The 26736-nt window shown below is 42.6% G+C and overlaps 1 protein-coding gene across 1 annotated transcript; it reads right to left on the reverse strand.

Moving 5' to 3' along the window:
* On the reverse strand, positions 1 to 26736 carry LOC147666761 (myosin-4-like). The gene is made up of 40 exons (XM_086948901.1): positions 26713 to 26736; positions 20693 to 20911; positions 20463 to 20606; positions 18001 to 18157; positions 17876 to 17903; positions 17649 to 17769; positions 17451 to 17543; positions 17295 to 17358; positions 17027 to 17125; positions 15103 to 15206; positions 14858 to 14996; positions 13900 to 14018; positions 13635 to 13784; positions 13368 to 13538; positions 12977 to 13283; positions 12801 to 12883; positions 12561 to 12648; positions 12352 to 12469; positions 11992 to 12115; positions 11181 to 11317; positions 10837 to 11092; positions 10516 to 10758; positions 10234 to 10410; positions 9482 to 9627; positions 8795 to 8885; positions 8307 to 8696; positions 8094 to 8220; positions 6510 to 6628; positions 5227 to 5423; positions 4953 to 5136; positions 4702 to 4867; positions 4444 to 4568; positions 4038 to 4346; positions 3742 to 3945; positions 3524 to 3649; positions 3175 to 3345; positions 2982 to 3086; positions 2669 to 2764; positions 571 to 705; positions 1 to 127 (listed from the first exon to the last, which is right to left on the reverse strand). The coding sequence occupies exons 2-40, from the start codon at positions 20894 to 20896 to the stop codon at positions 107 to 109; spliced, it is 5838 nt and encodes a 1945-aa protein (XP_086805027.1). The 5' UTR covers positions 20897 to 20911; positions 26713 to 26736; the 3' UTR covers positions 1 to 106.

Consider the following 26736-nt stretch of genomic DNA (forward strand, 5'->3'; position numbering starts at 1 on the left):
TGTTGTAAAAATAGGTTTATTGTTACAGAGGTAAACAAAATATTACAGGGAAGTTTTTCATTCACATTTTGCAAATTTCGGAGTCCTCCCTGGAGCGTACTCTTGTTCATTCCTCACTTTCAGTTTTCTAGAGAAAGAAATAGGTTGTTTTAATTCAGAGAGAAGGATAACATTTCATCCCCCAACACCCCAGGGAACAGACAACTGGCTATGCGACCTAACAGTGCCTAGGTCGCCACCCATACTGCGTTTACATGCAGACACTAGCTGGCGTGCAAATTGTACATCCCTAGATTGTGAGCAGGATTCATGGATTTGACCCCGCCCCCTTCTGGGAACATCTCCAGGCTTTTTACACAAGTGGTTCCAACTTATAAAACAGGAACAATTGTTGGCGTTGCCACCTCTATACCTAGTGAAACATTTGTGTGGCACTCATTAGCACTCAGTTCTTGGGTGCCACACGTTTTATTGTGAAAATATTGATCTGGATTAAATGTTAATGAGGAGAAGAGACAAATATGTGGACATGGATGGAAACCACGACCATTTCTAACGGATTTATCTCACCTTGCCTCCAACGTCACGGCTCTTGGTCCTGAGTTTATTCACTTGGGATTCAGCAATGTCGGCCCTTTCTTCGGCTTCCTCAAGCTCGTGCTGCACCTTCCTGAATCGAGTCAGATGCGCGTTTACTTGCTCTTCCTAAGGTTAGTGGGAACATGTATTAGGATATTTTGAATGAACTGAAATAGCTAAAAAAAAAAAAAAAATCTTCATTTTTTATAAGTAAATCCTTGAAATGTGAACTGGATATTATTCAATTTTTTACTATTCTAGCATCGGGCGAATTAAAACAAACCGAGACATCTCCACCCACTGTCTAATAAAGGGGTTAGGAAAGCATGCAGAAAACCCTCCTAACTATGTTTTACTTATTTTATTCAAGTTTGCCATTCAATGCAGCACTTGCAAATGCCACAGCGAGACACACTTTCACTGTCCACTTGTGGTGTCTTAAATATATCACTTTGGTCCACAATCTTTGGAGGCCATCCAAGGTGAAGTACAGAGGTATAAACATGGCCTGGGTCAGACACTGACCTGTGATCTCTTGGTAGTCAACATCTGCACCATTACTAGCATTCATCCTCTCCCTGCCCCGGTTTGACAATTGCCGACAATCGCTGGGATCTGGGTTCCCTTTCCCCACTGCATTTACCTCGTTGCGCTACAGGTCTCCTTACTCATCGCCGTGGTGTGGCTCTGATCACTCACGAGGGGCTATCATTGGATTTCTTAGTGAATGGAAATGACTCCAAACTTAAAAGCAAATTGGTTGAATAGTTCTTCCATTTAACGTTTAGGGACTGACGTCTGCATAGGCCAGGGATGGGACTGATTGTGCATCTAAAGTCCTACAGACCATGTGTTTAGCCAAATGACTGCAATAGCTGTGGGCAAACACATGAGCAAATTCTCAGGTAGGTGGTTGGAGGCAGAGAGGGCTTCAAATGCAAACGTCCCTCACAGGAGAGATCATTACAATTTAAATGTGGTGTTGTTTTACTCATGTGTGGTTATCAATTAGTGACAGGATCTTCTCTTCTCGAAGTAGATTGATGCCATACACAAGACCGATTGATCTATTACTAATGCCAATAATTTACAACCGAGAATCACCAACCCTTCAGTCAATTGTTGAATGACCAATACCAGATAACTGTTGTTTTAACTATAACTCAAAATGTGGATAGAGGTGGGTCTTACTCTCCATGCCGTAGCACTCTCTCTGTATCACACTTTTGAGGAAATACACAGACAACACTATGATACTGCTCATTGTGTAAAGCACCCCCACCTACAGTTTTTGGTATCATTAAGGAAAGAGAGGATTAACTCTGTCTAGGTCTTATTCTATTGCGCAATTTTAGAAAATAACTTTCCCAACCTACACAAACGAAAATGCGGGACAACTTGCGAATGCCCTATATTCTATTTCAATACATCTGTGTAAAAATGTGCTCAATAATGGTTTGCGTAGGGTGCCTTTTGCAAAGGATGTCCTTGTTTCTCTATCCAGTGATGACATTAAGCAGAAACATCTCTATTTGAAAGATTCTCAGAGGCATACCTCATGAGTTTCCGCCTGCAGGTACTACATTTTAGGACAGCTACCAACTTTGTAAAACACGAGATTCAATTCCCTTGTGTTTCAGACATTAAAGGACCTGTGTTCAATTAGGCTAATTTAAGAGGTTGGAGCTAGGCCATTTCCTGTCAGATTCCAGAGTCCTTCAAGAATCACACCTGTGCCCCTTGAAATTTGTTATATGCCGCCCTTCCTGAAGACATCAAATACTTGCCTGTCCATTAAAGAATAGTAGATGGGCCATGAGCTTTATGGTCCTGGAGGCTCCAAAACAAAAATACTGTAATTCAGCTCTAAAACCACTTGGATGTATTTTGTTTAAAGTCGCTTACATCAAAGGTATAACTGGGTTTTTCTAATTGAATGTCTCTTAAAACTAAAAGAAAGGGTGCTGTAGTTTGGACAGTGTGTCACAAGATGTCTGTCTCATTGCGTTCATTCAAACCTGGGCATAAATTCTAGAGAATGTTCTCAATATAAAGATACATGTTAAGGAAAGTATTATGTGCTACTCACAGACTCTTCTGCCTGCCTCTTGTAGGCTTTAACCTTTAATTGCAGTTTGTCGGCCAGATCCTGAAGTCTCAGAACATTTTTCTTATCTTCTTCAGACTAAAAGTAAAAACACAGAAATATGAGAAAATACTTTTAAGATGCTATTGACATATTTACAAGCAAGTGTATACAAAATTGAAAAGTTTAGAAATATTTAATTTAGTCCACTGTATACCTTACACACACACACACTCACACACCTCATTGTTTGCCTCTGTATGCTCCTGTTAATTGCTCAATAATCCATGCCTACTATGTGAAATTAAACACATACCTGGTATGTTAGTTCCTTAACTCGCCTCTCGTACTTGCGGACGCCCTTAATGGCTTCTACCCCGCGTTTCTGTTCAGCTTCCAGCTCGTTCTCCAGTTCGTGGACCTGAAGGTGGAATTGATATGGTTATATTATTCCCTCACTGACCCCTACCTCCAGACCCTAACAATTTGAGATCAGCTGTGTAACTCACTCTGCTCTCCAGTTTCTGGAGCTGCTTCTTCCCGCCCTTCATCGCGAGCTGCTCGGCCTCATCCAGGCGATGCTGCAGGTCCTTCACGGTCTGCTCCAAGTTCTTCTTCATCCTCTCAAGATGGGCGCTTGTGTCTTGCTCCTTCTTGAGCTCCTCAGCCATTAAAGCAGCCTACATGAAAGCATGCATTTTAAAGAATTGTTATCTCGAATGGCATGCGCTTACATTAAGTGTTAAAATGAAATATATGTTTATACTTAATTTTTATGGATGTCTCTTTTACATTTAATTAAGGGTACTGAAAATGCACTAAATATTTAGACTTCTGCAATTTTAACAAGAGCCTTACATCGGTGATGGCCTTCTTGGCTTTTTCCTCAGCATTCCTGGCTTCCTGGATGGCTTCCTCTACTTCATTCTGAATTTGGGTGTTATCACTCTCAAGCTTCTTCTTGGTGTTGATTAGGCTTGTGTTCTGAAGTAGAGATAGAAACAGATTCTGGAATGTAACAAGTGCATTGTCTTGCATTCATATATAATGAATGAATTCCCAACAGATAATAGTACCTGAGAATGCAGAAGCTGCAAACGTTCGCTGGCATCAAGGAGTTCCTGTTCAGCAATTTTGCGAGATCTTTCTGTCTGTTCCAGAGCAGCCCTCATCTCTTCAATTTCGGCCTGCTGTAGGTTGTTTCTACGTTCAGTGACAGCCACCTGTTCTTTCAAGTCGTCCTGTCCTCTAGTAGCATCATCAAGATGAAGCTGGGCATCCTATTGGGCACATAACATTTTTTGTGATACAATGTAAATGTTTTGTATAAAGAGACATAGAAGTGCAGTGGGGCTTTGGTTAAATATAATACCTTAAGTTGAGCTTGAACATTTCTCAGCTGCTTCTGAGCTTCTGCTGCTTGGCGGTTGGCGTGGCTGAGCTGAATCTCAATTTCATTCAGATCTCCTTCCATTTTCTTCTTCAGCCTCAGAGCATCATTCCTGCTTCTGATCTCAGAATCCAGTGTGCTTTGCAGAGAATCTACAGATCTCTGGTTGTTCCTCTTCAGCTGTTCAATCTCCTCATCTTTCTCTGCAATCTTCCTGTCGACCTCACCCTTGACCTGGTTGAGCTCAAGCTGGATGCGCAGGATCTTGGCCTCTTCATGTTCCAGAGATCCCTATTATAGCAGAAGGGTAACATCATAAACATTGTATTAAAACTAACCAAACGCAGTACCTCAGTGGAACATATTTAACATTGGCTTGTTTACATACTTCAGCTTCCTCCAAGGCAGCATGGAATTCACTCTTTTCTTGCTCAACCTGCTTCTTAGCTTTTTCCAACTCATGGACGGCCTTTCCGGTTTCCCCAATCTGTTCAGTAAGATCTGAGATCTCCTCTGTTAGAGATATATAAATGATGGCATCAAATTTCTAAAATCTGACACTAGGTTGTGGCAATCATTCTATGTATATATTATGCTACATTAATATGGATACTCTTTGCATGAACGACCTTGGACAGATACTTACGTTGCAGGTTCTTGTTTTCACGTTTTAAGGTTTCAAGATGATCCAGAGATTCTTCATAAGCGTTCTTCATCTTAAAGATTTCGGTGCTCATGGAGCGGGCATCCTTTTGAGATGCTTCTAATTCTGCCTGAGCTTCCTCAAACTTCTGTTTCCAGTCTGCCAGGACCTGTGAAAGAGAGTTATATATTTCAACATAAAACATGATTCCAGGAAACACAGGTAGTTTGGTAAGAAGATTTGTGTCAATTTACCTTATCAAAGTTCCTCTGTTTCTTGTCGAGAGCGGCAGCAGCACCATTGGCTCTCTCAACATCAACCATGAGGTCCTCCACTTCAGACTGCAGTCTCTGCTTGGTCTTTTCCAGAGATGCACACTTGGAATTCACAGCTTCAACCTGTTCTTCGGCATCCTGCAGTCTCTGAGCCAGCTTCTTCCTGTAATTGGGTAAGAAAGCAGGAGTATTATGAATGAGAAAAATCCATCAATTTCACAACCCCAAGTACCTCTTGTCTAACAGAACATACTTGGCCTCTTCCAGTTCTTCTGTGCGCTGGATGGCATCTGTTTCATATTTGGTCCTCCATTGGGCAACTTCCCCATTGGCTTTGGACATTGCCCGCTGGAGCTCAGCCTTCGCTTCCTGTTCCTCCTCATATTGTTCACGGAGCAGGTCACAGTCATGTCGAGCAGATTGCAAGGCATGTGCCAGGGCATTCTTGGCCTGTAAACAGATTACTTTTGTCAGTGCCTCATTATTTATTTTGTGTTTTATCAATAACTTCACTGATTAGGTACTCTGTGGTCAAACTGTGACTCGTTAGTTTGTTACCATCCTTTAATGTTCAGTTAGATCAAGAGCCCCATGTGTGTTGTTGAACAAACATGAGTGAAACAGTTCTATGTTTAATATCCTGTCTAACCAATGAGGTAGTTGGTACCTAGAAAAGAAAGCGTAAGGCCTATACTGGGAGTCTATTGAGTTTATTTTTTACAAAATGCTATATAGAGGATCGAATAGAAAAGTTTTACAAATTTAGCAAATGAGGAAAACAATGAGTGGTGTAATAGGTACACGAGTTGGCAAGTTGGGCACTTTAGAATAATTCTTGTCTGTGTCTCGTTCACCTGTATAGTTTCACAGCAACTGGAAATGTAATTGTACCCTTTCAGTGAAGTAATAATCCGGAGGAAGTGACACAATGTCAAGGACTTTAAGAAAGCTTCAGACAAGTATTAAAGATGTGATAATTAAGATTCAATTAATCCACAAAGTCTTGCATTTGTAGCTCCGAATTTGTGAGGGAAAGCATAGGGTGAAAGAGAGGTGTTTACTGTGACCAAGTGGAAAATAATTCTTTTGATCACTGATTTGTTGAAGAGTGTGACAAATTGACGTATATGCGTATGTAGGATGGACAGAGCTAGACTGAAGAGCAGATACTTTGTTGTAATGTATTCTACTGATCTATGTTGATCAATAAATTGCTTGGTATCTCTGATTTGACTTTGCTCAAGCACCTGCATAATCGTCTTTCTTTGCAATATTGTTGAGTTACAAGTTAGAATTTTTATGGAACTGATCAATGTGCTGTGGTATAGCCTATTTGCATAACAGCTCATCTTGAAGCTGGTCAAGCAACTTTGAGGAACATATTATGTACTTTGCTTTCAGTCTTTATTTGTTGATAATCCCAGAATGTGGGATGCTACAGACACCTTTGGTATTCTGATACCACTATCAGTCTTAGAACATGATGATTCACCCAGCAAAGTGCAGAGAACATTTCAATGTGACAACGCAAGATACCTTGGTTTCTTCTTCCAGCTGTCTCTTCAGTTCCTCAGTCTGTTGGGTGAAGGCTTGTTTGCCTCTTGTCAGTTGAGAAATCAAAGACTCTTTTTCTTCCAGCTGACGAGAGAGTTCACCTGATCGGAAACAAAGTGCAATGTTCTGTAACTGTCATGAACGTAGAATAATAGTGAGCCAAGGCTGTGAAATTATGAAGAATGTGAAGTGCATTTTGACACAGAAAGTGAAAATGCCATTGAAAGCGATGCATTTATTGTTTTCTTTTTTTTAAAAACAATAGTGTTAGTATTGGGTTAGTCTTGGTTTCGCATGTATTTGCTATTTATTGTATGAACAAGACAACACACAATTATGTGAGTTTGATTGCGTTTGTCTGGTAAACGCAGGTAGAAGGCTGGCTGAATGGGTCAGGCAGTCTTTATCTGCAGTGAAGTTCTGTATTTCATTGTTAAACAGCTAATTATGCTGTGGCTTTGATTGAAATGTGTATGATATGAAGGTGGACTTTCTGAATATTTTTTACATTTTGTCATAAATGTAGCTCATCACCATTTCATTGAATGTTCTCAGCATGACAAGAGCATGTTTATTATCTACAATTCTTCATTAAGGGCCATATGTACTAACATTAGTAATAGAGATCCCAAATAGCAATTTTTTTGCAAATCCCTATAACTAAAGTACTAAAGTTATATCTGGCCCTTATTTCCTAAGTATTGACTCAGAGTGGGTTGCAAATAGACCTACCTCAGGAATATTAATGAGGTAGATCGCAATTAGTGACTCGCTAGGGTTTGCCCCCATCACAGGAATGGTGCCTGCTTGAGTCAGCAGACCACCATGTATGTGATTGCTTTTAAATCAAGCAATTTTTTTTATGCAGCCCATTTTCGTTAATGGAAAACAAGATGTGTTTAAAAAAATGTAAACCTTTCATGTTTATTTTTTTAACATTCTCAAAGGGGAAGTACTCCCAAGGGGATCCCTTCCCATTTGCGAATCGTTCACCACCAACCAGTTAGATTCCCTGTTTGGAAGGGTTGCCCCGAACACGCCCCTTCCAGACGTTGATTTTGTTTCTGGTTGCAAACCCAAACTGTGATTAGCTAAGCCTATTTTCACAGTTTGGTGTATATTTGAAGAACCAATTTTTCGGTTGTATACTGCCCTTTTCTGCAAATCAGGCCTGTTTGCGACCAAACAAATGATTTGTACATGTGGCACTTCGTCCATTAATTACCATTTAAAAGTCAATAAAACCATTTTTATCATTTTAAAGGAGTTAAACATGCACTGTGAGTAATTTATGATTACATCATGGGTATTGTCCATATATTTCGGGTCTCTTTTATTTTCTGATTAATTAACATAACTGAATGGATAATAAAATTGGATCAATACTTGTGTGAAAGTCTAATTTAAATTAAAGGAGACTTTTAGATTCTAAATATAGGTGTTCATGAAAGTAACACTGTATTATACAGAATTCTCATTCACATACTGTCTTTCTGTCTTTTTTTACTTTAAATGTTTCCAGAAATTGCAGCTTCCTCGTTCTAACTTTTCAAATGAAATTCATACCATTTTCTGTCTGGAAGCGTGCCTTCTGGGTAGTGAGGTCATTAATTATGCGCTGATGTTCATCATCTTTTGTTTTAACTTCGCTGAGTTGGTCTTCCAATAGGCGGCTCAACTTTTCAAGGTTTGCCTGGGGACAAAAGATGCCATTAGATGTAGAGTAGGTAATCAACTTGTTGGACTACATGTTGCGTCTTACTGACTTAAATAGGTTACCTTGGACTTGGAAACATTCTCCATGTTGCTGGCAAGGTCATCGACTTCCATCTTGTATTCACTCTTTTCTTTCTCCAGCTTTTGTTTGACCCGCTGCAGATTGTCGATCTGTTCCCCAAGTTCTGCAACACTGTCTGCGTGCTTCTTACGAAGGGCAGCAGCAGTAGCTTCATGCTGTAGTGTGGACTCTTCCAGGTCTCGCCTTAGTTTCTGGAACTCTGCTTCACGCTTCTTGTTCATTTCAATCTGGGCTGAAGTGGCTCCACCAGCTTCTTCCAGTCTTTCACTGATTTCTTCAAGTTCCCTGGAGAGATCGGACCTCTGTTTCTCAACCTTTGCACGAGCTGCCCGCTCTGCTTCAATTTCCTCCTCAAGTTCTTCAATACGAGCCTGCAATTTTTTATGGTTTTATTTGTTATTTGACATATTTAAACACAACTGGTCGCTGCAACAGCAAGTAAAATGCTACTTTCAACAAAAGTGTGTACCTGGAGCTCTTTGATTTTTTTCTGCAGCTGGGCACCCAAAGATTGTTCATCCTCAATCTTACCCAGCAGTTGGCTCAAATCGAAGTCTTTCCTATTGTTTTATAAAAATATGTTTAGTAGAATTTTTAGTGGGTTAATTCTTCTATCAGGTTAACATTCACAGCACATTTGTTTATCCTTCAGAGGTTAATATGCTATTTTAACACAACTAGGCACAGAAACAAATCAGCTGATACATTAGCTAAACTGTAGTTTTTCTTGTAAACTTTTTTACATACACTTAAATATAACTTCTAAAGTATGTTATGGTAACCTGGTGCAGACACCATCCCTCTTTCTTTACACCATATTTCGTCAAATAGATCTCATAAATTCGAACTTCTTTAGTTTTTCTTTGCTTTGCTGTTTTATAAACACATGTTTATTAGGATTTCAAGCAGTGCAATTCTCCTGTCATGTTCACACTCATAGCACATGTGATTAGCCTTCAGAGCTGAATATGATGTTTTAACAGAACAGAGCAGAGAAACGAGTGAGCTTATACATTATTTACAGCTGTTTCTTTCCCCTTTAACATTTTCAAATGTACCTAAATATTACTCATAAAAAATATTATAGCTACATAGAGCATACACCATGCCTCCTTCTCTATACATATTTCAGTAAATTGGTCTCCTAAATACCTACTTCTTCAGTTTTTCATCGCTTTGCTGTTTATCATTCTCAAGATCCATCACCGTTTCCTGGGACAGCTTCAGATCACCTTCAAGCTTCCTCTTGGCCCTCTCAAGGTCCATGCGGAGTTTCTTCTCTTGTTCCAAAGATCCTTCAAGCTGAGGATTTCAAAACAAAGGATATATCATACAATTTTGACGCACACCGGCTAGTAAAATGTTCCCCAGATTACACAATCCACAGCAATAATAATTTATTGAGTGATGTTGTTTCACAGGAACCCTTATTTGAATGCATGTTTTTAACATTGCCTGTTTGTTAAGTGGATTCCACTTGAAATATGCATTTGTAATAGAAAGTCAGTGTTTTGCCTGGCTTTGTGAAGCTGAGCCATTTTAACATAAATCAGTGTCGGTTTCATATAGCTCAGTCACAGCACACTAACACTTAAGCTTGATCAGATTCTAACAATTCAGTATTTTGTAAGATTCCAAGAATTCGGCTTGACCATACTTTTAGTTGCTAAGCTAAGTCTGTATAGGTGTTTCTTCATGAATAATTAAATTGTTTGTGAAAAGCCAATATTTTAACCTTCCAGCGTTAAAAGGTAGAACCTACTCTATGGTTTTGTGAATGAGGTCTCTGTTGTACACTTTCTTTCTTAGTAATTTCACCAGAATCATTCATATAGTTGGGCGTTATGTAGCCAAGGACGAGTTACAATTTCCTCACAGACAAGCTCAATAATCTTTGTTAATACTTACATCATCCACTTGCTGTTCCAGCTTTGTTTTGGATTTGGTCAGTGAGCTGACTTTGTCTTCTTCTGCCTGTAGGTCATCCAGGGTCTGCTGATGGGCCTCCTGGAGAGCTTTCTTCTCCTTCGAAACCTTTGAGATGTTTTCATCAAGAGCTGCCATTTCCTCTGTGAGGTTTTTAACCTGGAAACAAATAGATACATAGTTGTTATCAAGACGGACCTAAAATATTCTTCTGGATTCATGCACTTGTAACATATATATTTCATTGAATTGTTGCAAAGTTACCTTATTCTCTGTGGCATGCTTTTCCTTCTCTACTTTGGCGAGAGTCAGCTCAAGGTCATCGATGTCTTTCTTCAGCTCAGAGCATTCGTCCTCCAGTTTTCTCTTCTTGGCGGTCAGCTCAGCATTACTTTCCTCCTCATCTTCAAGTCTTTCTGTCAGCTCTTTCACTTTAGCTTCCAGTTGGATTTTATTTTTAATCAGACCTTCACATCTTTCCTCTGCATCTGCCATGTTTTCGCTTTCCTGAATATTTATGGAAAAGATTTAGTTTCATATATTGTGTTGAAATGTAAGGATTTGTAAGTATTGGATTTTACATACCGACTGAACTTGTAATGCCAGATCGTTCTTCTCCTGCAGAAGGGAAACCATTTTCTCCTCCAGTTCTTTCTTTCTTGCTTCAGATTTGACTAGAGCTTCTTTAGTCTTTTCAAACTCTTCTTTCATGTTGGCCATCTCCTTTTCAGTCTCAGCGCTCTGCAGAAGTGGCTTAATCTTAAAGTAAAGCTTCATCCATGGCCAGGTTTTGACATTCATGAATGATCTGACGTTGTATTGGATGATTATTATGGCTTCTCTGTTAGAGGCAAATAAATGATATTGTAAGGCACAGTGTAACTCACAAACATGTCTTTTATTTATTCACAAAGACTATTTATTAATACCTTCTTTCCATCATTTTCTTGAATTCAACTCTCATGAGGTACCCTCTGCAGGCCGCCTGTGTTCGGGTGATGAGGTCGGCCAGCTTTTCATCTCTCATTTCCTCTAGGGTACCCAGGAGGCCGGCTTTGAAGAACACCTTAAAGTAACGAGTATTATTGACAACTGACCAATGGGAGAAAATGTGATTTCTTTTCATGCTGACTTGTTTAATGGAGATATCTAATCACTTATTGTACCATTTGGAAAGAACCCTTAAAGGTACATGATTATAATAGGAGTAATGACAACCCTGGCGGGTGGTATTTTTTCAGTCATAAATCCCTGACAGAAGGCACATTCCATAAAATAAGAATGTCTTTCCTGTGCAGATTCAAATTCTGGTCTTTCCCTCCCCTGCAACTTGGGTGCCAGAAGAAATAGTCTCTCCTTGAGAAAGGAGACTCTCAATGTACACAACTCAAAAGCAGACCTTCAAAATGCTGTTCTAAGTCTGTGTTTTTGGCTCAATCCACCACTAGCTTGATAATACCAAGTTAGTTTGTCTCTTGAAGCTGGAACATTTTGGCTGTTGCCCCACCCAAATACAAAAAGTTCCAGCCGATCTGATGGAGCCAATTTTCATATCTGATAGGTTTTCAGCTGAATAAGATTACTCTTTTCCCCTGAGCACTGTAATGGCTGATGTCTACTGCGTTGTGCTAGTCACGCCTTCTCTCTGACAGCAGCCACCACCTACGTAATAAATATTAGCACTTAAAGTATTTTGGAGTACGTTTTGCATTTTTATTTAATGAATAGCTCATTTTGTACCTTAGTGTGTCCAAATCTGTACTGTGTATGGTCAATATCGATGGAACCCAACAGATTCTCACATCCCTTCTTGCTGTCAATAAATGCACCATCGGGAATTGCACTTGCATTGAGGACTTTGTACCTTAGAAAGAAAACAGTGAAGCTCAAGTATTTTATAGAGCATGCAATACTTCAAAGTAGCATTGAGAAAATAAATACCATTATTGTCTTGAGTAATCATTGGTCAGAATGAGATACAAAATTCCTCTAGCTAGCCTTGCAGGTTTACATTGCTTGCACTTTCCAATTAGATAAACCCGCAGTTTGTGTACTTATATTTCATGGATGTGTTAACACTTATTGTAACATTCTAATTACCTCTGTTTGAAATCACCATAGAGGATTCTACTTGGAAATCCCTTTCGGCAAATCCTAATACCTTCCAAGACACCGTTACATCTCAGCTGGTGGATTAGGAGGTGGTTGTCCATAACACCTAGAGGGAAAGACTAAATACATTAGTTGATCAAGTTCTCACTAGATCAACAGATGTTCCTGAGTTCAATAATAATGTTGGAGCTTTGTACCTGGAGTTTTTGTTTCATTTGGAATCAGGCAACGCACAAAGTGTGGGTGAGTGCTTCTTAGGTTGGTCATCAGCTTGCCTAAGTTCTCCTATCGTAGCAAAAATATAAATATCTTTTATATCATAGTTTACATAGGATTGAATACCTGAAAATATGGCGAATAACAATAGTGATGATGTGGGTTAATATAACATGAACACAATAAGTTTATATTTAAGTAGATTCATTATGCTCACTTACTCTGAACAAAGCAGACACTGTCTGGAAAGACCCTCCCTTCTTCTTCTTTCCACCCTTTCCACTAGCAGCAGCAGCTGCAGCTTCTAGGATTTGAAAAAAAAGAATCCATGAATCAGAAACACCTTAAGTTTTGTGGCATTGTTTACTATTTGCATGCATTGAAGCAGGATATTTACCAGCTTCTGCTGCAGTAGCGCTGTAAAGCATGGACAGCACTTTAAGGGCGGACTTCTGGTACAGCTGGATAACAGATTCATTCAATGGATCCTTGTTCTTCTCCAGCCAGCCGCTAATGTTGTAATCCACAGTACCAGCATAATGCACCAGGGAGAAGTGAGCTTCAGCCTTTCCTTTGCCTGGCTTGGGTTTCTCGAAGTTCTTGCACTTGCCCAGATGCTGGTCGTACAGCTTGTTCTTGAAGGAGGTGTCTGTAGACTTGGGGAACATGCACTCCTCTTCAAGGATGGAGAAGATTCCCATGGGCTGAAAGAAACATATCTTTGTGAGACTTGGGAATATGTGTACGTTATTTTAATACAACCATATGCAGGTTGAACAGTCACCCACCTTCTCAATAAGTTCAATGCAGGTAGCCAAATCCATGCCGAAGTCAATGAACTCCCAGTCAATGCCTTCCTTCTTGTATTCCTCTTGTTCCAAGACGAACATGTGGTGGTTGAAGAACTGTTGCAGTTTCTCGTTGGTGAAGTTGATGCACAGCTGTTCCAAGGTGTTGAACTGAAAGATAACACATTTGGTTCTTGATTAGATTCTTATAATGAACTCAGTAGTGGGAGGCTTCTCTATATCTGCAGTAAAAGATCTGAAACTTACATCAAAGATCTCAAAGCCTGCAATATCCAGGACACCGATGTAGTACTGCCTGGCTTGCTTGGTGTCCAGCTGTTGGTTGATGCGGATCACCATCCACAAGAAGAGCTTCTCATAGACAGACTTGCAGAGTGCACCGATGGAGTTGTACACCTGGTGGATAAATAATTACATTTTTAAACTGAATGCAGCGTGTTTATTTTGTATTTTTTTTTAATCAGCTGTAGTTTTTTTGAGAAAAGTATGACTAGTGACAACGTAGATTTACCTGGTTAACAGTTTGGCCTTTGGTGACAAATTCATTGCCGACCTTGACTCTTGGGTAGCACAGCGCCTTCAGCAAGTCTGCTGAGTTCAGACCCATCAGGTATGCAATCTTGTCAGCAACTATAAGTAGAAAAGCCGTTTATGATTGTGCCAACTATACATTTGTAATCTGATTATCAGTGACGGTGTAGTAGACTGAGCTTGTTTTATGTTTTCATAGACATGAAACCTAAAAGATGATATCTCTTTATTGCGTAAATGTGCATGTATTACTTCTATACCGCTAACCTAGCCAAAAGGCAGTAGAGTGCAGTAGCTTTATCCTCATTTATCCACAGGGATGATAATGGATGGGGTAGCAATATGGTGCAGTTCTCTTTTTATTGCCCGTTTATTGCTTGTGTGGGTTATATTTGAATAGTTGATATCGGTGTTACACACATGGAGTAGTTTGATCAGTATTAACAAAGCCTCTTTAATTCTCTTTGGCAAAGAGTTCTGTCCTACATTTCTGTTGTTCAGTTGCTATGTTTAAGCTGCAACAGATTTTGAAAATGTACTCAACATCTTGTCGTATCATGCCCACATATTTCTCCTATCGCTCGCAGAATTATACCCTGAATCCCACGAGGGTGGTGTGTAATTGCTAGTCTTCCGTTAAAAATGTATTGATCACTCACTGAATTAGATCAAACAGCTGAATAACACTAACACAGAAGTATCAAACATTTGGCATTTAAAGGCTGAAAACCATGAGTTGGGAAAGGGAAATCTTTGGAAGAAATTATTTGGCCTTCAGACTAATTGATCCTCTCATAGACTAAGTTTATTGTTCATTGGTCACATCTTTGTGCAGTCATGGCAATCCTTCTCTGTCTACAAATTCTCTCCCTTTGAAATCCTATGTTTTGAATTTTGGAGTGAGCTTTTCAGGGAATGAAGTTCACAGCAGTCCTTACCTTCTGTGCCATCGGGCTCGGCCTGCTCCTCACGCTGTTTCTGCTTGAACTTCATGTTTCCGTGGTGCATGACTGCTCCTGTCAGCTTGTAGATGGCGAGTTTCTCATCTTGGTTGAACCCCAGGATATCAATGGCACTCTGTCAAGAGAGGGGAAACGTATTTACGTTTAAGCCCAAATTAAAGGTGTTTTTAAACTAAAGTGTATTCTGACTTTTTCAGGATAGTTGTTGAAGAAAGACTCACATCGGTGGCCAGCAGCTCCTCCACGTCATCAATGCTCTTCACCACAATCTCTCCCTGGCTGATGGACGGGAAGTCGTAGGGGTTGGTGGTAATCAGGAGCATTTCTTCGAAACAAAACAGTTGAAGGTTAGAGGGGTCTCAGAATGCGATTGTAGGAATATGCTGAGATTGGCAGGCAAAGTCTTTTCTGTTCATAAAAGGATAAACGACGTGCGCATTCATAATACTTTGTTTTGAGGTGTTTTTCATCGATCTGTTCCATTTCAACATCAAATGGCTCAAATCCTTAGCACTGGGCTCTGGACGTGAGACAGAGCTCAAGCGTTTGTTCTGTAATTGGAACTATTGATGCAATCCCCCAACTGATCATTTCAGGCCCTTTAATAAAACGGGCTCCTAGACAGCCTTCCTGTCGTGGGAATGTCATGCTCCTTAAGCTCTCATGCTGCAGTCCTATTAATGTGTGTAAGCCAAGGCAAGTCTCTCGAATGAAGCAGTACCGTAAGAGAACAGGAGGTTTTCTACAAACAGGCGACAAACTTTTGACAGCAAAATGAGTCCCCTTCAGAAGTCTGCAGTGAACTCTGAGATTACATTTATTTGAAGAGTTCTCGGTGTAGGACTCATTTTATTGATAGGTTTGGCAACAGTTTCGAGCACAACACAATGTTTCTCCAGCCTGCGCCCTGATGCCAACAAACAAGGCGCTACAAAAAATAAGCTGCATTAAAGAGAGAATCGAGTTGCTACATTTCAGGTTATTTTGTACTTGAAACTAATGGCCTTATTTATCAAAATTTGGCGTTGGGCAGCAATGCAAGTCTTTTTGCCATGCTGAGGTGTGCCAATTTGAAAGGGCAGGAATGCATCGTATTTACGAGATACGGTGCAATCTTGTCCTTTCGTCCTGCGCCCGTGCACAATTTTGTGCCTAGCATCAAAGCAGGCACCCTTGCACCATGGTGTAAGGGCGTGCGCTGTTGATGGGACTGTTTTTGTGCAAGAAGTGGCACCATCCTGCACAAAAACAATCAATGGAGGCGTATACTCATTCTATGTGTGCTGCATTTTACACATTGAAGGTGGAAATAACAAGGAGAAATGAAAACATTTCTCCTTCTTACTCTTGTTCTGGGAAGGCATAAGGTTTTTGTCACTGCCGCAGGTTTAAGTGATTTTGTAAATCTGGAGCAGCATCGAAGTCCATGGGTGTTGCATCAGGACACCAACCGCAACGCCCATGAAACGCCTCCTTGATGCAGAGTAAGGCAATGCAGAGCTTTGCACTGTCTTGCCTTAATCCATATATATATGAGGCCACGCATAGCCACGAAGGGTGGCTTTGCGGCGTCTTATAGATATGATTGAGAAGCTTGCACCACCGGAGCATCAAAAGAAGCTCAGGCCTCCTGTAAATAGGCCCCTAAGTATATTGAGATTCTTTCTCAGGCTGGTGCACTCCACTCATAACTCTTTTATGAATTCCTCACTTACAGAATCCAAGTAACAAAAATATGATGCCTTCACAGGGACTAGCACAGAGTATGTGACATTCCAAAAGAATGAGAATATCAGTGAGCTATGGAGTGCCTCAACCTGTACGAAGACCGCCATTATGGCTCTCTGAGGACTTTTGTAAACATCACTCACTGAGTACAGGTTCCAATAATTGTTGCTGTTTTATCTCACTTCCTTCTGCATCTCATGTGCTTAGATCCTTCCTCCATACTATGATGGATGCACAGCGACAACCAACATGCAAATCCTGATCATGTATAAGGACAATTGAAGTTTCTAGGATCCTAATCACGGCATTCCCACGACTCCTAGCATAAAGTTCCATTCCCATCTCACATCTAGGTCTAGTTTGAAACCAGTTCTGCTCTGCTGAGCAGAGAACTGCAAATAAATGATCAAAACTTACCGACAAGCTCTGGCTTCTTGTTGGTCATGATCTGGTAGAAGATGTGGTAACTCCTCTCAGCTGAGAGCTGGAATGTGACTCTGGACTTTTCCAGCAGGTCTGTAAAAGAGACAAAAGAAAAATGAGCATATATGTACAATGTATTGATGTAATTAGATTATTTAGGGCCCTATTCATGAATAAGGTAATTAATCTAAGAAAGAGTAAATGTGAGCCAGTCTCTCCAAAGCACACCAATATATCCAAAGGGTTTAAAGACAGGCCTTACATGTTTCAATATCTGCAGAAGCCAGTTTTCCTGTAGTTCCGAAATGGATTCTGATAAATTTACCCTAAACAAGAAAAAGACAGTTTAGATACTTAAGGCTTTCCCAAGGAAGCAATGGACAAGTGAACTGGAAAAAAAGAAATAAACTGTGCTTACAAAGCGAGATGAGTTGTCATTCCTCACGGTCTTGGCATTACCGAAGGCTTCCAGCAGCGGGTTAGCCTGGATGATTTGATCTTCCAGAGTTCCCTGTAAAAATCAAGGTTTCAATTGGAATAAGCTCCTCTGACAGATGATATATGTCACTAACTGCACCTTGCACAGGGTATGCAAAAACTAATTGAATCTACAAACCTGCATTTTATTGGCCATGCCAGGGGCGTCTTTTTTCTTGTCACCACCAGCAACAGCAATTGTCGCAAAGTACTGGATGACACGCTTGGTGTTCACGGTCTTTCCTGCACCAGATTCTCCACTATTGATAAAATCAGAATGATTATTGTAAGTGTACATCGATCACGCGGAACGTGTTATTTACTTCATGCATAATGATGATATTCTAGGGATTAGTTTATACTTACGTAATCAGGACAGACTGGTTTTCACGATCTGTTGGTCGAATGTTTGAAGGAAATAGATAAATAAACATCATTGTACAGCAAAAGAAGATACATCCATGAACAAGAATAAAAGAATCAAACTTTACCTGTCAACATGAACTGATAGGCGTTATCAGAGATGGAGAAGATGTGGGGTGGTGCTTCCTGGCGCTTCTTGCCTCTGTAGGCATCTACAACCTCAGGGTTGTACACTGGCAGCCACTTGTAGGGGTTCACTGTGGCACAGAAGAGACCAGAGTAGGTCTGAAAGGAAAGGGCATGATTAGCAGACAAACTGCCTTGTGTTTAACATTTCTATCATGTGTTGCTCTCTATTGATTTTTCTTGGGCCTTGTATCCCTGTTTTGTGTTGTTCTAAGGTAAGCACATAATTCTGTGACTATTAATAATGTGCTGTGGAATTAGTCACAGTTTCTTGTCCCAGCTTCAAAACTGTAGTATGCCTTGGAAATGATTTTACTAGTGATCGTACTTGGGGCCTGATTCACAAAGGTAAACTTACACCTTTGTCTTTACGTTTGTTGTGGAATTCACAAAAACGTATTTTAATTCTAAGTTTATGAGTGCGGAGACACCGCTGTGGGGTGGAGAACTCTGCACATAAAAAGATAAAATATGCCTATCTTTTTATGTGCGGAGTTTTCTGCTGCGACTGCGGAGTGTCCGCACTCGTGAACTTGGTATAAACATGCATTTTTGTAATTTCTAAAACAAACGTAAACATGAGTGTAAGCAAAATATGTTTTCTGCTCACATGAGCCATGAAACCTTGCATGTTAAGAGCTGTGGTTCTTAGCTGTTCAGACAACTAATTGCGTGACATCCATCCAGCCTCAGAGTAGAGCATGTGGACAAAAGCCAAGGGCCTCATTTATAGGATTTTGGTGTAGGGCAGCAGAGCATGGCACCTTGCTGAGCTGCTGTACGCCAACGTGAAAGGACTGGAATGCACCGTATTTAAGCAATATGGTGCATTCCTGCCCCTTCTCCCTGTGCTGGCGCCGTTTCAGCCGTCTAGCACAAATGTAGGCACCCTTGCACCATTCTCCAAAGATGCCTCAGTTGAAGGCAAGGTTGGTTTTGTGCAGGAAGGGGCACCTTCCCACAGAAACAAACCATTGATGCCTTTTACTCTTTCTAGGTGTGCTGCAGACTGCAGCAGACATGGAAACAGGAAAAACGAAGATAAACATATTTCTCCTTGTATGCCTCACCTCAGGAGGTGTACGGATTTGGTGTTTCTCCAGTTTTACGTGACTTTGTAAATCTTGGGCAACGTCAAATTCCATGGGTGTTGTGTGGGAAAACCCACTGCAACGCCCATGGAACCCGTCCCGGGCGCAGAGTAAGGTGACCCAGCAATTTGCGCTGCGTGGCATTTTGATTTATGAGGCCACTCAAAGTCAAGCTGGGTGGCTTTGTGTGGCTTCAAAAATTTAAATGAGAGGCATGCATCACTCATGTACCACTTTACATGGTGCAAAAGTGCCACAGGCCTCTCTGCAATCAGCCGCCTTGTGTTCATATGTGATTGCCATGTGGGAGCCTTGGTAGAATCCAAAAAGATAAGTATCTTCGAAAGGGGGAGTACATATCTAATATTAAGTTCAACAAGATATGGGGGCTTATTTTCAGGATTTCTGGTAGCCTGGCGCTCTGTGTGTCTGCTAAATTGTTGGCACCAAGCCATATCCACAATTCTCAGGATTCCCTGGTGTGCATCCCACCCACGTGCCACCCGCTAGCCGCTTATAATATTCTTTTGACTCTCCAACCTGGTAAGCTGAGGAAAGTTTAAGGATGCTCTAATAATAAATCGCTTAAAGGATTTTAAGGTTAAATTCTAAGATTAGGTGGACCTGCATAGCTAAAGTGCGCGGAGGAGAAAGGGGTGGAGATGTGTGTGTGTGCATGTGGTAGTAGTGTCAAAGAGTTTGCTGCATGAACGAATCTCTAAACAAACATTGGAAACAAAGTGGATGCCTTTTGTGATATTAGCAGAGAGGGTAGCTGCAGAGATGGATGTGTCTTTAAGAGCTGTGGTCTAGCATGAATGTTGAGAGTGAAAGAAAGCCTCTGTCCTTCTCATCCACTGTGGCCACTCGTGGCATTAGCAGTACATGCCACAGTACAGTTAGTGATTGCAGAATGGGTATCCCCAGGCTTGTAAGAGAGAATGCTGCAGAGATGGATGTGTCTTTAAGAGCTGTGGTCTAGTATGAATGTTGAGACTGAAAGAAAGCCTCTGTCCTTCGTATCCACTGTGGCCACTCGTGGCATTAGCAGAACATGCCACAGTACAGTTAGTGATTGCAGAATGGGTATCCCCAGGCTTGTAAGAGAGAATGCTGCAGAGATGGATGTGTCTTTAAGAGCTGTGGTCTAGCATGAGTCTTGAGAGTGAAAGAAAGCCTCTGTCCTCTTATCCACTGTGGCCACTCGTGGCATTAGCAGTACATGCCACAGTACAGTTAGTGATTGCAGAATGGGTATCCCCAGGCTCTGACGCACCTCAGTGTCATGGGGGTCTCCTTTCTATGGTACTTACGTAGATCATCCAGGCTGCATACCGCTCGGCGAGGTTATACAGCACGGAGGCTTCATTCAGATGGGTCATTATGACCATGTCTTCAATCTTGTCGTACTTGGGAGGATTCTGGGGGTAGACTTGAGTGTCTTTGACAGTCACAGTCTGTAGCAAAAGAGAAGGAGGGAGAGTTAATGCAAGAGACTGGCAGAAGCTGTGTGGCTGGAATCTATGACACTTATTGTTCTTACCCTTCCGTCGTCAGTCTTGACAGTGACTTTGCCACCCTCTCGGGCTGTGATGAAACCTTTGACGTAGAGCTCTTTTTCGTCATCTACGAAGCAGGTGTTCTTGGCGTCGAATGGCTTGTTTTGGGCTGCAAGTCTTTCCTTTTCAGACTTCCGCAGGTATTGTGCGGCCTCCCCAAACACGGCCATTTCTGCATCCGAAGCCATGGCTGCAGACGGTTACTGGAAAGATAATGTTTGTAACATTAGGAACATGGCAGAGCGTGATTAAATGTGCACATTGTTTATTGGTGTGAATTCACTCTGTTTCAGCAAGAGGCCCTCCCAGGAGTAAGGAATGGCTGCCCTTCCTCACCAACCTTTCTTTGTCTTCCCAACAGAAACCTCCTTGGGGCTCCGGCAGCAGCTGAACCCTTCTGGTGCACAGTAAACACATAGGTGGGAGCAGGGGCCGAGTGTCATTCGGGGACTGCCCTGCTGGTTGCCTCTAATGTCTGGATCACCGTGGAGGAGACATCTTCTTTACATCTATGGGGTCCCCTGGCAGTACCCTGTCCATGCCCTGTGGCCCTCACTGCTACAACATCCAAAGGGGAGAAGGAACTCCCACACTGTGCGCATGCTCCATTCATCGGAGCCAAGACGCCACCTGCAGGCTCCACATGGTCAGTCCCCAACATCTGTATGGCAGCTGCAGAACCAGAGGGGCAACAGACCTGTAGCGCGCCTTCCACCGAGCCAGGTCCGGGATCTCTCAACCCTCTATTCGCAAAGTGCAGCTGCACACACCGGGCTCGATGAACTAAAAGACTTACATTTAAACCAACAGATTACAGCGCAAAATCCCCCGTCGCGGGGTGCGCGGAATGAGACGCTGGAAGGATATTAATTGGGCAGCGCACTGTTAGTGGTCCTCTGCGACTGGCTACAGAGAGGCGGGTGGTCGCCTCCAGGGAACACTTAGCCGGGGATTTTGTGAATCGCAGGTTTGCGAGCGCCAACATGTTTCGACATAGGCCCACTGTCCTGAACGAGGGCACAACTGTTGCTTATACAAGTTGAAAAGTTTCCCAGCTGGGCCTGCAGGGTCCCGTCTAATGCCGCTGGAAGGCGGCAGCAGAATGGAGGTACCTGTTGTGTTAGGATAGCGACCTGTGTGTGGTTTCCTACCTGTTGTAAGCCGGAAAACATGCTAAGGTTTTAAAACGTCAGTAGTCTAACGTGCTTACGAATGTACACACTGCGCGTGCATTTTTTATTAAATCCTCTCCGTAGAACGCCCCCTCCCTCTGTAAAGGGGTCTTTAACGCCTACAATGTGTTGACTCATAAAAGTGGACTCATCCTAACAATTGCAGCTTCTGCCCTCCACTTCAGAACCAACGCTGGAGCAGACGAGTCAGTTCTCCCGTCAAAGGACTCTTTAACTGGCTAGTTTTGGCCAATGTGACTGGCTACTCTACCTACTCATTCATAGTTTGCTTTGCACTCACCCCACCCCCCGCTGCCCCCCCAATCATCATGCTGCAGCCATCCCCGGCTCACAACAGGCCAGGCTTGTTAATATGCCCGCCGTCTGTGTTACTATAGGCCCTGTCTTCACACAAAGGACCCACAAAGGAGTTCGTTTCTCTGTTTGTGCCCTTTACTTTTGTGATTCGAGAACATAACAAATAAGTTTACTTTACCACTTGCAGTAAGTACCCTGACTGACAAGGGCGCCTGGCGTTTCGATGAGCAGAGCCAGGGAATTGAAGCCCTGGGCGATCTGAAGTGATCTGGAGGGTCTGATAAACCAGACAGAAGCTGTATTACTAGCAGAACAGGCCGTTTAATTTCAGAAACATCAGTCGCAGCCTGACAGCGCCTTGAAGCTTTTGGCTCCAGGGTTTGCCAATATTCCAAAAATAGCTCCACAAATGTCCTTGCTGATGACACGTCTTGCTTGTGTCCTAGCCTGCCTCAGAGACACCGCCATTTGAATCTAGAAATGTTTTGTGTGTATGAACGAGTCATTTTGACAGTGCGTCCCTGTGCAGTCTGCTGCCTGCTGTGGCTACGCTCTTCATTGCGGACAGACAGACAGATGCTTATTTGCGTCATCGGTGATAGCCAACACCGCAAGGCTGCCACGGTCCTCCCGGAAGCCGCGGCCAGCCGCCCTCGGATGTCTGCGGGGTTTCTTAGGGCCCCTTATGTTTCTAGTCCGGTGAAGCGGGCCCCTTGCATCGGCATGGCTCTCACTCTGTCTGGCTGTGTGATCCTTTCTTTAATCCTGAACTGACTGAAGTTTGAAGGCTTGGGTTTGGGAGGAGGGAATTTTCAGCTCAAACCCTCACTTCCCGTCCACATTTTACTTCCCCCTTCTTCGACCAGCCCCGTCCCAACTCCTATCACCGGAATCTATAACCATCTGCTGTTCTTTTTTATTTTAATAAACTGTGTTGTAAACTAAATTGTGCTATCAGCCCCATATCAGTTCAACGATGACATTAAAAAGGAAGCCTCTGTACTTGAGTTTTCTTCAAGTAGGATTACCGCAGCTAATCAGCTGAGCTGCAATACTTAAAAGATGTAATTATAGACCACCCTAGCTCCTTCCTTTCGACTGCTTCCTAATGCAGCCAGGCCAGGCCAGGCGCCATGACCTCCTTTCTGCTCCTGGGTGCACTCTCATCTCCCCACTGCATAGGACGGCAGCGCCTGGAGTCAGCACTTCGAGGCGACCTTCACCTGTTGGGCTGACTGTAGCCGATTGCGGGCTGACTGTCTCAGGGCCCACCAGCTGGACCCGTGCTGGCGTTTGTCAGGAATGAAGGTTGTTAATCACGCCTGGGCTCAGGATTGCTGCGGCCGAGGGGTCGCATAGAGCACTCTAAATGGAGCCCAGCAGGGCCTCTCTCTCCCGGACTCACTTCCCTCTAAGCCTCTGTCTTTCCAGCACTCCCACACTCTCTTTTAAACTACTGAGACTGTCAATGAACTGCGCTTCGCGCCTCACTGGCCCAGACAGCCCTCTCTCAGGCGCCTAGAAGGTCGGGATGTATCCGCTACAGGGCATTGCATTCATGGGTGTTAAGTTAGCAACACCTCTTTATCCAATCACAAACACATCTACCAGTGCGTTTCAAAGTAGTGGGTGCCACCCCCCCCCTCTAACTCCAGAACTACCTTGGGTTTACAGACAGCTCGCCTAGCGTTGTACCCCACAGCAGTGACCCCCAACCTGTGGCCCGGGGACCCCTGGGGTCATCAAGCCTGCTCAGGGAGTCTGCGGCTACTTAGAACATTAAATAATATTTAAGATTAATAAAGTGAATATAAAGAAGCTGTGGGGCAGATCTACAAGGAAGTGCTGCAGTGTGGCACCACAAGCCCTTTGGCTGCGGCACACTGCAGCATTTCCGAAGCACAGGGATGCAACATATTTACAAGAATGTCGCATCTCTCTGCTTCCCCCTGCGCTAGCGCACAAACTGCAGCCATGCGCCGGCACAGCCACCCTTGCACCATGGTGCAAGGATGCCTGCGTCGTGGGTAGATTGCTTTTGTGCAGGAAGGGGGGATGCATTTTCCTCATTGCGCCACGCTACGCCACCTCTAGGGTGACGTAGCATTCAGACGCATCTCCAGATTTACAATTTCTCAAGATGTGTCTTGTTCTATGGGTGTTGTGTGGGAACACCCACAGCAACACCCATGGAACGCCCCTTCAACGAAAAGTGCTGCGTGTGAAGGGGCTGTATTTACAAGGAGAGGAAAAGTCACACTGGGTGGCTTTTCCTCTCCTTGTAAATATGGAAGAGCCCCCTGCGCCACCAGTACGTCACGAAAAGTGACTTATTGGTGGTGCAGGGTGCTTGTAAATCTGTCCCTAAATGTACATGTGAAACATACTGTAAATGTGAAGGAATTTGAAATTGGAGGTTAACAAGTACATTAGTATCCTCAGATCGATTAGTGGGAGCAGTGCAGGTCCCAGTAATCATTAAGGGCCAGATGTATCAGCATACTCTTTTGCGATTCCTTAATAGCGATTTTTAAGGAATCGCTATTTAGAAATCGCAAAATGGTATGTATGGAGAAAATCGCTAGTTTTTTAGCGATTCCTTAAAATTCCTTAATTGCGATTAGCAAATTGCTAATCGCAATTAAGGAATAATTTCCCATTCATTTCTATGGGCCAGGAGGCCCATAGGAATGAATGGGAAATTATTCTCAATTTGCGATTCGCAATTTGCTAATCGCAAATTGAGAATAATTTCAAGGGTGCAGGGGTGTCTCAAGAACACCCTGCTGCACCCCTGAAAATGACATGTGTGCGCATATGGCGCACATACATGCCCTAAGGGCATGTATGAGCGTCACATGGCACCATTGGATTTTCAAAAAAATGCTTTTTTAAAAGAATTCACAACTTACCACCAACTAGAAGTTGGTGGTAATTTGCGATTCCTTAAGGGCATTTTGGATTTTTTTTTCCTTGATACATTGCATTTAGGGAATCGCAAAATTTGCGATTCCTTACATGCAATCGCAAAATAAGGAATGGCAAATTTTGCAATTCCTTATTTTACACCCAAATTGTTTGATACATACCATTTTGCGAAAATGGGTTCTCAATTTCGGCGTTTACGAACCCATTTGGCCTTGATACATATGGCCCTAAGTGGGTAAAAGGTTGGGAACCACTGCCCCACAGCATCTTCACCCATACTTTTTAGGTCGAGCATTCGAGACCTCTTGTATATACTTTAGTATATACTTCTATGTGTATGTACTTTGTGGGTCCTGGAGATCAGCCCTAGAACTTCTCTCCTTCCGCCTAGGGACTTTTCTTTCTTTCTGTTAAACAGTCTGTATTTAACTGTCTTGATAAAAAACGAACAGTAGAGGTCAGTAAAATACCAGAATTGTTTTCTGCTTGTTCAACTGCCTCTATTTAACCGTCTTGATAGAAAACGACTAGTAGAGATCAGTAAAATATCAGAATTGGTTTCTGCTGAGGGATTTTCTTTTTTAAAGTTTTTCTGGTAACGGCCTCTATTTAACTGTCTTGATAGAAAACGACCAGCAGAGGTCAGTAAAATACCAGAATCACTTTAGCATTCTCTAGATTCCGATCCATAGAAATTGTCTTCCACGAGCACCCGTAGACAATGATATTTTTTCAAATCTTGTATTTTCAGTAATATGACCACCAAAGGCCCTGATTTTACATTTAATACAGAGCTTTGGACTATACCCTTTCCCGCTGTAAGGCAGTATTTCTCTCCATGTGTTCCCACCCCTGCGTGTCACCCACTTTGGTGCTTACTTTTATCTCCATGTTAAAGAACAGTAGATGCTTCAGCACCCAGGCTAATGTGCTGCACAGCTGAATACATATAAGGTCCCGAAGGCGAGACCGATTGCATTGCAAATGCTTGTTATTGTTGGGTTTCAAACATAGAGGTCAGTGTTGGGGTGTCAGGGGGCTCTGCTGAAGCCGAGCACTGGCGCTTAGGAGTACAAGGGCGGAGACATCATGATTACAACAGGCAGAGCTGGGTTTCGGGGACGTACTTGGAGCAGGCCAGACTTTGTAGAGTCGGTGAGAGCAGTGACCATTCAAGAAGGCCTTCAGCTGCATGCATAGCATCAGTGCAGGGTGAGAGGTCACGTGCTCTGTGCATTGAAGGCAGAGCTCTAGGCAGACCTGATATGCCTTTGGGACCCTGGCTTGCTATCCCAGCCTTGTGACTGTGCCTTTGGGCAGCGCCATCACCTCATGCACACGGTCCTATCGCTCAGGCTAGTGCTGCTGGCAGGGGGATGTCTCATCCGCACAGTTCGTCTCAGTTTACCAATGCACACTAGCCAAGCATTTCAATGCTAATTATTACATAAAACGCAAACGCAGATATCTTCCAGATAGCGTAAAAGAAACAATACTTTATTGCCAGCCAATGCCTTTTTTATGCCAGTCACTATGTTCATTCCTTCCTCCTTGTTTTGACAGCAAAAAGAAAGAGCCGGCCTTACCTTTCGATGTTTCTGAAGAATATA

Source organism: Lissotriton vulgaris, unplaced genomic scaffold (assembly GCF_964263255.1).
Source record: "Lissotriton vulgaris unplaced genomic scaffold, aLisVul1.2 SCAFFOLD_1309, whole genome shotgun sequence".
Lineage (NCBI taxonomy): Eukaryota > Metazoa > Chordata > Amphibia > Caudata > Salamandridae > Lissotriton > Lissotriton vulgaris.